Here is a 13,320-nt window from a genome sequence, read left to right on the forward strand (position 1 = left end):
GATGCCCCCAATGATCGTCTAATTGTGTTTTTAACATTAAACAGTAAATGCTCTTTCAGAGTCGAGAGCTTACGTTTTTACTTTTTTAATGTTCCTAGCTTAAAACCAATTGGGATAAGACAGCAGAAAGAACATGTCCCATGTTACCCCACCCTACTATATTGTACTATATTGGAATATACCCTGACATTTTTACGGGTGTATTACATTAACGTATATATGTAAGACACAGCCAACGTACAGCCGAAAAAAAATCTACTTCTTTTCGCAACACGAGTCTTACATGCAATTTTGGATTCCTAACACTTTCGTCGCTATTGGGTTGTAGAATCAAACGCACATAAAAACTATACCTATATAGACAAGAGCATATACTTGACAACTCATATAAGCGGATGCAAAAAGCCACAGCACATCATATATATTGCGTGGTACGACATTCATCAAGTTTTATAATCATGATTTACTAAACATGACTTTGGATATTGTAAAATGTAAATGATCGCATAAAAATCTACATAAAAGAAAAAAAAGATATACCGGAATTTCAACTGCTAAACAAGGCAATGGTTATAGGCAGCGAAACAGAATGATACGAGTTCCTACTTAAGGATAAACAAACTGTTATATCAAATTGCAATCACAATCGCACAAACAACAAGTCATACGCATATAGCGATCGAGTATTCGTAGACGCAACAGCTTCCTGCGATTGTTCAATGGCTTAAGCAATATTCACAACAGGAAACTTCTTCATATACGGATGTCTCATTATGCCCACCTTTAGTTAGGGATAACTACGGTGTAGTACAATACGTAGGCGTTACATGCACTACAAATGTATAAATGCATCTATATACAAATGCATATAATACTAGTAGTTATAGATACCCTAACTTTTAATCATAGATTTTTAAACTATGTGTGAGGTTATACGCTACAAGGGAGCATAAAGTACCACACTAAGCATATATTTAATTCTAGGAGCAAATCGAATAATGAAAGTTAGTTTTGTTGGTGTGTGGATTTTCTTTATCATTGCAACGTCTGTATTGGATTTAGTTCAAGGTATGGTAAATATGGGTGCAGTTTTGGGCTGAATAATTTACGGGAGATATTACAGGAACCACATGTAGCCCTGGGTGCGGTGCGAACGGTGTCTGTACGAATGGAAGCTGCTTGTGCAACGAGGGATTTACTGGAAATGATTGCAGCGTCGGTAAGTTACGATATTTTACTTGCTTCGTTGGTGGATTAAAATTATATACATAAAATAATAATATACTTTGATCAACACATTTTGGTCTGTACTGCATTTATAATATCAGAGTATATGTAAATGGTAATATTACTTTAGTCAATTGTTTGGTGCTATACTGTATGAAAATCATACAAGCTTGGGAAATCAGAAAGGTAGAATTCAAATACGATAATTTGCAATTATTGCTTGTTGGTATGCTGTGTTAGAAATATTCAAATTTCCGTTGACTATATACCTAAAAGCTCAAACGAAATAATTTTACAGAAATGATGGATTTTACGGGAAGTGGGAGCGGCGGTAAGTACTCTATATAATGTTGCATGTCGGCTTTAGGTTATAGCTGGAGTTAAATATATACGATATAATACTGTGGGGTAAAATGGGATGTCGTTATCACTCTGGTCGTCGTTTAAACAATTATCACATTTCTTTAATAGTTGTAAAATATTCTTTGTTAACTACCAAAAGAAAGGAGAATCAACATGTCCCATCTTACCCCTCCCTGAAGTAATCGTGTGTTTTAGCTGTAGACGATTGTATGTTGGGAATGGACATGTGCGACAGAACAGGAGGTATATGCACGAATACAGAAGACTCGTACATTTGCTCCTGCAAACCTGGGTACAGCGGGGACGGATTTACTTGTGACGGTACGTTTTCGGAGCATCTAACTTTAGCCAATTCATTTCTAAAACAACAATGGTTGTTTTTTAAGATTGTGCGTATTATTTTTAGCCAATATTCGCAAATCGAACAGTGATCGCATCATACAAAACAATATTAAAACTTGTTTAGGCGAGACACGAGACAAATATCCAATAAACCAATCACAGTATATTCCGAGGTATCTTGTATTCACAATGGTAGAATATGACAGGGGGAAGTCGTTTGAATCTGTTGTGTTTATCACATTGTTAAATGTCTGTTTCAAACATACTTATATGCATAGTAAGACTTTACTCTGTACACCATGCAATAGAGATTACAACTTGGGCCTGCCAGAAACACGCCATTTATTTACTTCCCAAAAAATTGCTGGGTTTTGTTATAAAATTCGTTTGATTTTAATATAAAATTTGTAGATTTTATTTTGCATATAAAGACTGCAAAAATGTTAAATACCAGCGGCGTTACATGCCATGATTTATTACAGATATTGACGAATGTAAAGGCAACCATGGATGCAATGAGAATGCTATGTGTTTGAACTTAAATGGAAGTTACTCTTGTATCTGTAAAAGCGGATACACAGGAAATGGTTTCCAATGCCAAGGTAGTGTGTGGATAAAACAGTCCATGTTATATTTTACTGTAGATTTTAATACGAGCAAATTAAAATAACTAAACGTTCTTTGTAGTACTGTAGGGTACGATTGAACACCTTTAGCATATACTATCCAAATATCCTGATCGTGTTTTAAACAAATAGCAATGTTATATGGGAGTCGTGAGGTTACGGTTTTTTAATTCTTTGAATGTTGTTTGTTTACTACCAAATGGAACGAGAAAATAGAATGAAAACGTGAACCATTTTACGCAACCTATTGTATTTGTATCTAGACTGCTTCGCGGTGGATGTGAGTGCGTTACCAGGACGTCGTTTTATCAAGGTGATTCTGAGCTACAACAGATCGTTGTCACACAAGTTTACATTTAGCGCTGTGGTTGGTGGACAAAACGTGACGCGAACCCTAACTAACCCGACAGAGTACACTACTGGAGAACTTTTAATGCCAGAAACCGAATATGTTATTCGCGTGGATGTGGAAAATATATGTGGCAAGAAAACAGTGAAGATGTTACACGTTAAAACAGGTATGCGTTTGTCTAAGTATGTGCAGGATATATAATTCATAGTAGGTTAGTTTATTGCAGTGTAACCAGCTAGGGTTAGTATTTATCGTATTTTGACTTGGTTAAACGGGTCTGGATAGTTTCTTGTGGTTAATGGCGCAAGTACATATGACTGTTGTGGGAAACTGTCAATTTCCGAACCAAAACAAATATTCGCAAAGCTGTTTAAAATGATGACGTAGTTAAAATAATAGTTTGGTAAGGAACTCCAAGTGCAATTATTGAAAACCAAATTCCTACGCCATAGTTGGAAGTCCTATACCAATTGTTGCAAAGTCGCTGCTCCTTAAAGTTTTTAGAACTTTGCCGGTACCGTTAGATCACATTTAAACTCAAATTTTGATTTTTCATTAAACATGCCCATTTAATGATGAAATGGCCTACTGAATGTATTCAGTATAGGACATGACAATGACTATATTGCGCCACGGAACTCGGTAAAATTATGATAATTGTATACCAAATCTTTACGCACACGTATTTCAATTAAATCTTGTTTGTTGTAATTAAATACAACGCAAGTTATTTATACTTTATATTGTGGGTTTAGCAGTCATGCTTTTATGTGATAAAAAATGATTAAAAATCATTGCTATGTTTTTTTAATATAATATACATTGTAGTTGGTCAATGCACTCGATCTTGCACGAATGGCAAATGCGTGGTAACTCCACAGGGCGGGGAACAATGCTCCTGTTTGGAAGGTTACGAAAAGGATACAAATAGTGAAACAGTATGCAAAGCCCGGAGAAGATGCGACGAGCAGAGCGGCAATCAATTGTGTGCAAATATTCCCAACTCCGAATGTGTGAACGGTGCTGCTGGTACATACACTTGCCAGTGCAGCCACGGGTACTTGGAAACAGCAAACGGAACATGCGAACGTAAGATATACGAGTAACAAGAATTTCAAGCTTTGGTAGAAGTATTGTAGTTAACCCGTAACGTTTAATATTGCACATTTCAGTCAATAATCTGTGCAAACACCAACCATGTAAAAACGGAGGAAACTGTTCGACAAACGGAATAACAATCTCGTGTGCATGTCCTGCTAATTGGATGGGCGATCGTTGTCGCATATGCATTTCTTCGTGCTCCCCAAATCCATGTCAGAATAACGCATACTGCGAAGATAACTGTCCACAATATACTTGCAGGTGTTTGCCTGGTTACCAAGGTAGGGCATTGTCGTCAACTAGTTCGTATAGTAAGGTGGGGCAAGATGGGACACCTTTTCATTCTATTTTCTCGTCCTGTTTAGTAATAAACAAAGAATATTTAAAGAATTATAAAACCGTATCCTCACGACTCCCATAGACCGTTGTTAATCGTTTAAAACCCGATCAGGATGTTTGGATATTATGTGCTAAAGGTGTGCATCTCCCCCACCCTACTATATATCATGCACATTACTTATAGTTGCGAAAACTTGTTGTTTTTTGTGATTTGTTTTTTGAAGTTTATTGTTTTATTGAGGTTCACTTTGTTCCGAGGATATTAACGAATGCCACAGCAATCCGTGTGCCCCGAACGCTATGTGTAACAACACAATAGGAAGCTACATTTGTACTTGTAACACTGGATTCAGGTTAGTTACACATTAGAAGTTATAACTCCTGTCACCGGCCCAAAGAACAAGGAATCCGAGGCTCAATAAAACTGCCCGGATTTTAAATTTGGTATCTTGTTTATGCTCTTATCTATTCCATTTACACAACCGTGAACTAATGACTCAGGGGAAACGGAAACGTGAAGTGTTATGAGAAGATTCTGCTTCCGTACGGTCACAGCAATGGTGATATCATGATGCGACCTGGTGACGATGTGGTTACAGATGTAGTGCAGTAAGTTGTGGCAAGTCATGTTACAATTTTTGGAACGTTGAGTATACTTTAGACAAATAAATAGCGCTGGTACAGCGTTTTTTTGTACGGCGCTGTGGCTAAGTGGTAGCGCGCCCGCCTCCAACCCAGAGGTTATGGGTTAATGGGTTATCTTAATTGTTAGCCATACAAAAAAAAACACTTACGAATTCTTAAATGTGCGTGATAAAGAAAGTTATATTCTTATTCAAACAGATTAGAGTACGGAATACCCTTCGGTCAACGAACTTTCAATCAATTTCGAGCCTCGGCGAATGGTCTGATCTTGCTTGGTGCCTATTACGGCTACCGATTATTCCGTCCCTTTGAAGAGGGATTCAGTTTAAATACAAGAAACATAGCGTTGCTTGCTGCGTTCTGGGACGACCATGATTTAAGAGAAGGGAGTGGGGGAAGTCTTTACTACCAGGTATTATGTAATGGCGTGCGCTTATTAACAGAGGCATGGATGGGAGTTCAAACAGAAAGCTATGCAGTTGTGGTTTAAATAAATAAAGCTGGAAGCTACAATTTATTCATTTTTAAAAAAAGGACTCGTATTCACAAAACATGCTTCTTTTTTGTATAGTCCTATGACAAGATCGAAAGTACATTGGATGCGGCCGGTGAGGCAGTTGTGCAAGAAGTAAAGAAGAGAATTAACGAAAAGTTCAACGTTTCAACTTTTGATCCGATTTTCGTTTTTAAAGTAACTTGGGACAAAGTGGTCATGTTTCACTACGAATACACTGGTCACAAGAAATATGTAAGCACTCTGTTTGAAGTTTAACGCACCGACAATATTTTGCTTACTTTTAATTTCCTTTTCTATAAATGTTTCTAACTGTTATTTTTTTAAGCCGAGTACGTTTCAAGCTGTATTGGCGTCTGATGGTTGCGATACGTACGTTATGTATCTCTACAAAGAAGACGCAATGTTATGGCAAGTGGGCTTACGTCGAAGCGAAAGGGCGTTAATCGGCTACACCAACGGATTTGATCAGAAATTCGATGAGAGCTTAGGAGATTACCGACCAGACCAGCGAGTTCAACGAACAAGTAACCAACGTTCATCTGTTGCAAATTAAAAACTATACAATAAGAACATTTACTTTTGTAAACTACCTATTTATTTAGCCTGTATTGCAATGTTCGTAACGATAATTTTTCGTTTTACAGATGGTTTTATTATCATTTCTTTTACAGATGGTGTTATTTTACAGATGGTGTCAAAAAAGGCCAATATTTCTATCATCTGACGGCAAGCAAATCGGCAACCGGTACTGCTCGTTGTGGCTGTATAAAATGGTATCGAAACGACATTCAAACCACATACTCGGTACCACAAGTACCTTGTCCTTGCACTGCGATTCAAGCTGGTATGGATAGGCGGTTCAGTCGCTCTGTCGATTTTGAGATCGAAGATATTATAAATACAGACGATAGTGATAGTTACAACACAGCCGATGTAAGTGAATGGAATATTGGACAAGGTAAGTAACAGCATTACCCAAGAATCGACTTTGATAAATTCAATCTATCGCGTCTATTTTAATGTACCGATACTCTTTCAACAGTAAACGGTCAGCGATGCTACCAGCCGTTTCAAGGTTTTGGAACAAGGTGCTGCTACAAAACATTTGCATCGTTTCCATCTCGTTGGTTTCCCAATGTTTTTCAAGGTCATTTATTGACCGGCACTTTCGGCAGCTTTTACGAGCCCCATCAAATACCGCTGTTTACACTCGGAGAAGACAGGGACTTCCGTTCGCGAGGCAGAAATCTGTTTCAGAGCCAGCACAAAGCTGCAAGAGGTAGAGGTGTAAAATTCAGTCTACTGTTGGTGTTTAAACTCCGCGTTTTTGTACAGATAGAGACTGGATACCACGACGACAATGTTGCTACGAGAGTAACGACCGTGGGTATTGCAATTTATACAGAAGAAGACGACCACGTGCTACTTGTGCAGGATATGTTCCAATAGTCCAAAGTAAACACAATCAATATTAGAAATAAAAAAATCAATATGTTATATATATATATAACAAAAAGTGAACATTTACCACAAAGTCTAAGAGCAATTGATTTTTAGTTCCATTTTTACCACATTATATATCCATTAAGGCAGCTCGCAATGTGCTTATTCTGTTTAAATATAACTCAGACCATAACTTTCAGGTTTCGGTTTCGGAGATCCCCACATCACCACGATAGACGGTGCCTCATACACTTTTAATGGCCGAGGGGAGTACGACTATGTTTACGCACCAAGGATATTCTCGCTGCAGGCAAGGACAAAGAGAGCAACCAAATCTGACGGGACTTTTTCAGACGCAACTGTGTTTACTGCATTTGCTGCGAAGGATCTCGCGTCGCCTTCTGCAACGGTAAAGCAGCAATACAAATATTTGTCCGTCCTGGCAAAGGGGTTACAACGTCCGTCTCTATCCCAAAGGTTACGGGTTCGAGGCTCGACGATGCCCCCCTGTTGGTGTATGGGTTTTCGCACAAGAAGCTTGACAAAACTTGCCAAAAATTCTCCACAAAGTCACAATCGGGCATAAGGTGTATGAAACACTACACCTATGTTACAACGACCGTCGTTTTCCCGCATTGCCCCGCGAAAATAAACAAGTTATAATCGTTAATTAAAAATTTCCAACGAAAACGGTATAACTCATAATCTATGTTACATTCAGATTCAATTCGAAATTGACTACAGTAGTGTAAACGGAAGTGGTGTTATAGTGAAAAGGAATGGAGTGGCTTTGACAGCTTTGTCTTCGGGTGAGCTTGTAGTGTAGTCTAGCGTTAGATAGTGTAACTTGAAGTTTTCATAACGTACGTTTAACAAGCTAACGAATTTCAGTTCCGACCATTGCGGAAAATGTAACGATAACGGTGAACTCGGGAAGCTACACTGCCGTTTTTTCAAGCTCAACTTCTATAACGGTCTCTGCTTCGCTGTATATTCTGAGTTTACAGTTCTCCGGGCATGCTGCATCGCTTCGAAACAATATGAGAGGGTTGCTGGGTAAGTCGTTGGGTTAAAATTAAATCCAGCAATCATTTCTTTTATTTTTAAATGTATTAGGGAGCTGGAACGGTGATAAGACAGACGACTTTATAACACGCAACGGCACAGCGTTGAATTACAACAGTCTCAAAGCCACTGAAAATTTGGACATCTTAAATGGAACACTTCTAGAATCAAAACTCTATACATTTGGACAATCCTGTAAGATCTTGTGTGATATTTTACGAAAATGCTTACGGCACACAGTATGTATTTTTTGATACCTAATTTGCCATTCATACAGGGAAAATCAGTAAATCGGAAAGCTTGTTTTATTACGGCGGTGGCAATGATACCTTCGATATGCATAACCCAAATGTAACCGCCAGACCGCCGTTCCTTGAAGACTTGGTGGCTGCACAGCGCAACAGCAGCTTGTTCTCTGGCATTGTTGCCAACTGCACAATCAACATGGTACTTTCCACCACATGCCTGTACGACGTTTTAACTACAAACAGAACAGACATTGGACTTTCAACCTTAACTGAAGAGAGTTCCTCACAAGCCACTTCACAAGCGAACGGTAATACCTATAGGTTTTTGGAACAGCGTTTATAAGTTACGACGTGTAGAAACGTTATTTTGTCACTTGTATTATTAAGTAACAGATATTTGTATAACTTTTAGCGAACACGCCGCCAAATGTAACTATTTCCACAACCCTTGACTTCGTGGATGGTTTTTTTCAAGTAAGAGTTGGACATTTATCACAGCTTCAACTTATCGGGATTGACGCGGAAAATCATCAAATCACCTATTCAATTTCAAACGACACGCCGGCAATTGGATTGCACATTGATTCAGGTAAATAGCAGAACAAATGAAGAGAAATATTGCTTCAACATCAAACTGCTTTTCACAGGCTCAGGTTTGCTCAGTTGGACTGTTCAAACAAACACTACAGACACAAACATAACGCTTGTGGTCTTGGCTACTGACGCTTTGCAAGCAGTAAAAGCTGTTACGATACCAGTTAAACTATGTAATTGCCAGAACAACGGTGTGTGTCAATACAATGAGAGCAAATACGGCACGACGGATTTCCTTGTAAGTTACACTTAAATTTATCCCTAAAATTCTCCCAAATCAATCCCATGGTAATGGGTCTAACGAGTTCAGCGAGTGAATCACACAAATTGTTCTTCATTTCTGCAGATTGTTGAATGTGCATGTACAGACGCTTACAATGGCCACTATTGTACCGACGATCGAAATGGCTGCGATTTCGGAGCTTGCTACGCGGGTGTAAACTGTACAGATATAAAGGCACCAGGAGTTGGTCAAACCTGTGGCTCCTGTCCATCAGGAACAGCAGGTATATCAACGCACGTTTCAAAATTATGTTCATATGATACTATCACATAGTTTGATTTTGTTCACTTCTTCTATCTTTGTTACCATAACCAAAGAGACAAATCTGACATCATGGTACAAAGGTTAGCGGGCCTGCCTCTTACCCAGCAGCTACGGGTTCAAGGCTTGTCGCAGCTACCATTGAGGGCGAAAGTGTCCTTGAACAACAAAAGGCATTTCCTCCAGCCTAGTGGTCACTAATGGGTTGTCCGAATGATCAGCCACACATAAAAAATGACAAAAATCTCAGAAAAATAATCACAAGACACATAACAGCAATTGCTCTAACCCTGCAGCCACTAAAGAGTTGCCCAAATCGTCCTTTCCAGCCATGCGTGGGCAAATAAGTTTCATACATTCATTTTAATTAAAGTCATTAGTTCACATAGTTTTACAAAGCCAAGTAAACCTGATTCTTATGACAGGCGATGGAAGAAATTGCACCACAATTAACATGTGCGAGTCAAACCCATGCTCACAAGTTTGCTCTCCAGTGTTTAATGGTTACAATTGTTTATGTCATTCGGGTTACCGAGTCAACACTTCAAACAATACACTATGCGATGAAATAAATGAATGTCAAGAAAATAATCCCTGCGCTAACGCATCTAACACAAGTTGTAACAATACAGCTGGAAGCTACAAGTAAGAATAAGTAAAATATACACCTATGTTTTAGCTACAAAACACAACATATAGAAAATGATTTGATTTCCTAATGAAACTGCTTCAACACATGAAGGTTTTGAAACATACCATTTGTAATCAAAACTTTCTTTATATTTTAGTTGTGTTTGTTACGATGGGTATTCAAAGATTTTCAACTCTACTGATGATTGCTATGATATAAACGAATGCCTAACAGGAGCACATAACTGCTCCAATGCAACCTCAACATGTAGCAATACTGGAGGCTCTTTTGTTTGTGTGTGCAAGTCAGGATATGAAAGGTGAATTTAACTTAGCACAGTGGGTTAGAGCACCTGACTCTAACCCAGATATAATAGGTTCCTGGCTCGCCGTTGCTACCATTGTGGGCGTATGTGTCCTTGGGCAAGACACTTAACGGCAATTCCTCTAATCCAGTGGTCAGTAATGGGTTGTCCAAATGATCAGTCACACATAAAAATAAGATAATACCCAAAAAATAATCACCCACAAAGTAACATACTCGGTAAATCGTAAGCTGGCACGAGGTGTATAAAACAGAACACCCATGTTTAACGACTGTCGTTTCTGGCCACGTGAAGATAAGGTAAGTTGCATTCATTGATCTTACTTGTGCAAAATCGAGGTGAGTTATTGTTTCTCTTCTACTAGGTTGCCTGGCGTTTCACAACAGTCAGCATGTACAGATAGGAATGAATGTGAAACTGGGACCCACACCTGCAACAACAGAACAGAGACTTGTAAAAATTTAATTGGCTCATTCAGATGTGACTGCTCGTAAGTTACAAAAATAATTTTACCATGATAACCAATTTAAAACAGGATTTAAGTTAATATTAAATCGATAATTTTATAGCAGTTGTTATTATATTTTTGAACTAAACCAATGAAGGTTTAAATATTTTCAATTTAGTTCCGGGTACGAGAACAAAAGTGGAAGCTGTCAAGATATTAAAGAATGCTCTGATCCACAACAAAACAACTGTAATACACAAAGCAACAGGTCAATATGTGTTGAGGCTGATGGAAGCTATGGATGCAACTGTTTGAGTGGATTTTCTGGAAATGGATCAGTAAGTATTTAATAACAGTTTGTTTTCCATTACGTTTGAAAAAACTTTTTACAAGTAACATTTTAAAATATGTCATATGCAGGTATGTGAGGATATTGATGAATGTGCTTCAAATACAAGTCTGTGCTCAAGCAATGCTAGTTGTAGAAACAAAAATGGATCATACGAATGTTTGTGCAACACAGGGTTTACATTTTTAAGTGGATCATGCATAGATATAAGTAAAGTTAATTTTTAGTCTGTTGAAAATTTAGTTAAAACTGTTTATATAACAGAGGAGTGCAACAACAGCACACTGAATAACTGTGACAGATCATTTCCAAACTCATCAATGTGCATTGAAACTGAAGGTGGCTTCTATTGCACTTGTTCTGTTGGATACACAGGAAACGGTACACACTGCACAGGTAGGCTAAATTTTCATAAACAATGTTTAAAACAAAAGGAGTAGAGCAAATTCACAATAACAAAATTCATTTAACAGACATAAATGAATGTGAATCAAATCCTTGTATGAATGGGGGAAATTGCACTGATGTCGTTAACGGTTATACATGTGCATGCGCTGTTGGATATACAGGAACCAACTGCCAAACTGGTAATATTTTAGAAACTGGTGTTTTACAACAATAAATAACTTCTAATTTTTAATTTTTGATTTAGATATTGATGAGTGTGCATCAAATCCTTGTATGAATGGTGGAAATTGCACTGATGTCGTTAATGGTTATACATGTGCATGCGTTGGTGGATATACAGGAACCAACTGCCAAACTGGTAATATTTTAAAAACTGGTGTTTTACAACAATAAATAACTTCTAATTTTGAATTTTCGATTTAGATATTGATGAGTGTGCATCAAATCCTTGCATGAATGGTGGAAATTGCACTGATGTCGTTAATGGTTATACATGTGCATGCGCTGGTGGATATACAGGAACCAACTGCCAAACTGGTAATATTTTAGAAACTGGTGTTTTACAACAATAAATAACTTCTAATTTTTAATTTTTGATTTAGATATTGATGAGTGTGCATCAAATCCTTGTATGAATGGTGGAAATTGCACTGATGTCGTTAATGGTTATACATGTGCATGCGCTGGTGGATATACAGGAACCAACTGCCAAACTGGTAATATTTTAGAAACTGGTGTTTTAAAAAATAAATAACTTCTAATTTTTTTGATTTAGATATTGATGAGTGTGCATCAAATCCTTGTATGAATGGTGGAAATTGCACTGATGTCGTTAATGGTTATACATGTGCATGCGCTGGTGGATATACAGGAACCAACTGCCAAACTGGTAATATTTTGAAACTGGTGTTTACAAAAATAAATAACTTCTAATTTTTAATTTAGATATTGATGAGTGTGCATCAAATCCTTGTATGAATGGTGGAAATTGCACTGATGTCGTTAATGGTTATACATGTGCATGCGCTGCTGGATATACAGGAACCAACTGCCAAACTGGTAACATTTTAATACTGGTGCCTCTTCAAAAATAAATAACTTCTAATTTTTAATTTAGATATTGATGAGTGTGCATCAAACCCTTGTATGAATGGTGGAAATTGCACTGATGTCGTTAACGGTTATACATGTGCATGCGCTGCTGGATATACAGGAATCAACTGTTTAAACTGGTAATATTTAGGTATTAGTTACTTACAAAAGTAAGTATTTTCTAATTTTTTATTCAGATATTGATGAGTGTGCATCAAATCCCTGCATGAATGGTGGAAATTGCACTGATGTCATTAATGGTTATACATGTGCATGCGCTGCTGGATATACAGGAATCAACTGCCAAACTGGTAACATTTGAGGAACTGGTGCCTCTTCAAAAATAAATAACGTCTAAATTTTTGATTTAGATATTGATGAGTGTGCATCAAACCCTTGTATGAATGATGGAAATTGCACTGATGTCGTTAACGGTTATACATGTGCATGCGCTGCTGGATATACAGGAACCAACTGCCAAACTGGTAATATTTTTAATACTGGTGCCTCTTCAAAAACAAACAACGTCTAAATTTTAATTTAGATATTGATGAGTGTGCATCAAACCCTTGTATGAATGGTGGAAATTGCACTGATGTGGTTAACGGTTATACATGTGCATGCGCTGCTGGATATACAGGAATCAACTGTTTAAATGGTA

The 13,320-nt window shown here is 37.7% G+C and overlaps 1 protein-coding gene across 1 annotated transcript in view; it reads left to right on the forward strand.

Annotated features, from left to right (window-relative positions):
* Positions 1–988: 988 nt before the first annotated feature.
* The window catches only part of LOC100177838, a 17,060-nt gene continuing 4,728 nt past the window's right edge, over positions 989–13,320 (forward strand). The window contains exons 1-39 of the mRNA XM_026834084.1: positions 989–1,068; positions 1,124–1,219; positions 1,526–1,558; positions 1,786–1,911; positions 2,415–2,534; positions 2,822–3,076; positions 3,739–3,999; positions 4,083–4,292; positions 4,592–4,703; positions 4,852–4,959; positions 5,194–5,407; positions 5,567–5,743; positions 5,838–6,036; positions 6,201–6,470; positions 6,555–6,791; positions 6,848–6,967; positions 7,156–7,364; positions 7,677–7,764; positions 7,847–8,011; positions 8,072–8,215; positions 8,298–8,576; positions 8,681–8,857; positions 8,916–9,100; positions 9,209–9,368; positions 9,832–10,051; positions 10,195–10,356; positions 10,727–10,852; positions 10,989–11,148; positions 11,231–11,369; positions 11,424–11,555; positions 11,633–11,746; positions 11,812–11,925; positions 11,991–12,104; positions 12,170–12,283; positions 12,343–12,456; positions 12,513–12,626; positions 12,857–12,970; positions 13,031–13,144; positions 13,204–13,317. Coding sequence (XP_026689885.1) covers positions 999–1,068; positions 1,124–1,219; positions 1,526–1,558; positions 1,786–1,911; positions 2,415–2,534; positions 2,822–3,076; positions 3,739–3,999; positions 4,083–4,292; positions 4,592–4,703; positions 4,852–4,959; positions 5,194–5,407; positions 5,567–5,743; positions 5,838–6,036; positions 6,201–6,470; positions 6,555–6,791; positions 6,848–6,967; positions 7,156–7,364; positions 7,677–7,764; positions 7,847–8,011; positions 8,072–8,215; positions 8,298–8,576; positions 8,681–8,857; positions 8,916–9,100; positions 9,209–9,368; positions 9,832–10,051; positions 10,195–10,356; positions 10,727–10,852; positions 10,989–11,148; positions 11,231–11,369; positions 11,424–11,555; positions 11,633–11,746; positions 11,812–11,925; positions 11,991–12,104; positions 12,170–12,283; positions 12,343–12,456; positions 12,513–12,626; positions 12,857–12,970; positions 13,031–13,144; positions 13,204–13,317 — 5,980 coding nt within the window. The 5' untranslated portion in view covers positions 989–998. The remainder of the gene's footprint in view (positions 1,069–1,123; positions 1,220–1,525; positions 1,559–1,785; positions 1,912–2,414; positions 2,535–2,821; positions 3,077–3,738; positions 4,000–4,082; positions 4,293–4,591; positions 4,704–4,851; positions 4,960–5,193; positions 5,408–5,566; positions 5,744–5,837; positions 6,037–6,200; positions 6,471–6,554; positions 6,792–6,847; positions 6,968–7,155; positions 7,365–7,676; positions 7,765–7,846; positions 8,012–8,071; positions 8,216–8,297; positions 8,577–8,680; positions 8,858–8,915; positions 9,101–9,208; positions 9,369–9,831; positions 10,052–10,194; positions 10,357–10,726; positions 10,853–10,988; positions 11,149–11,230; positions 11,370–11,423; positions 11,556–11,632; positions 11,747–11,811; positions 11,926–11,990; positions 12,105–12,169; positions 12,284–12,342; positions 12,457–12,512; positions 12,627–12,856; positions 12,971–13,030; positions 13,145–13,203; positions 13,318–13,320) is intronic.

This window comes from Ciona intestinalis, chromosome 4 (genome assembly GCF_000224145.3).
Source record: "Ciona intestinalis chromosome 4, KH, whole genome shotgun sequence".
NCBI lineage: Eukaryota > Metazoa > Chordata > Ascidiacea > Phlebobranchia > Cionidae > Ciona > Ciona intestinalis.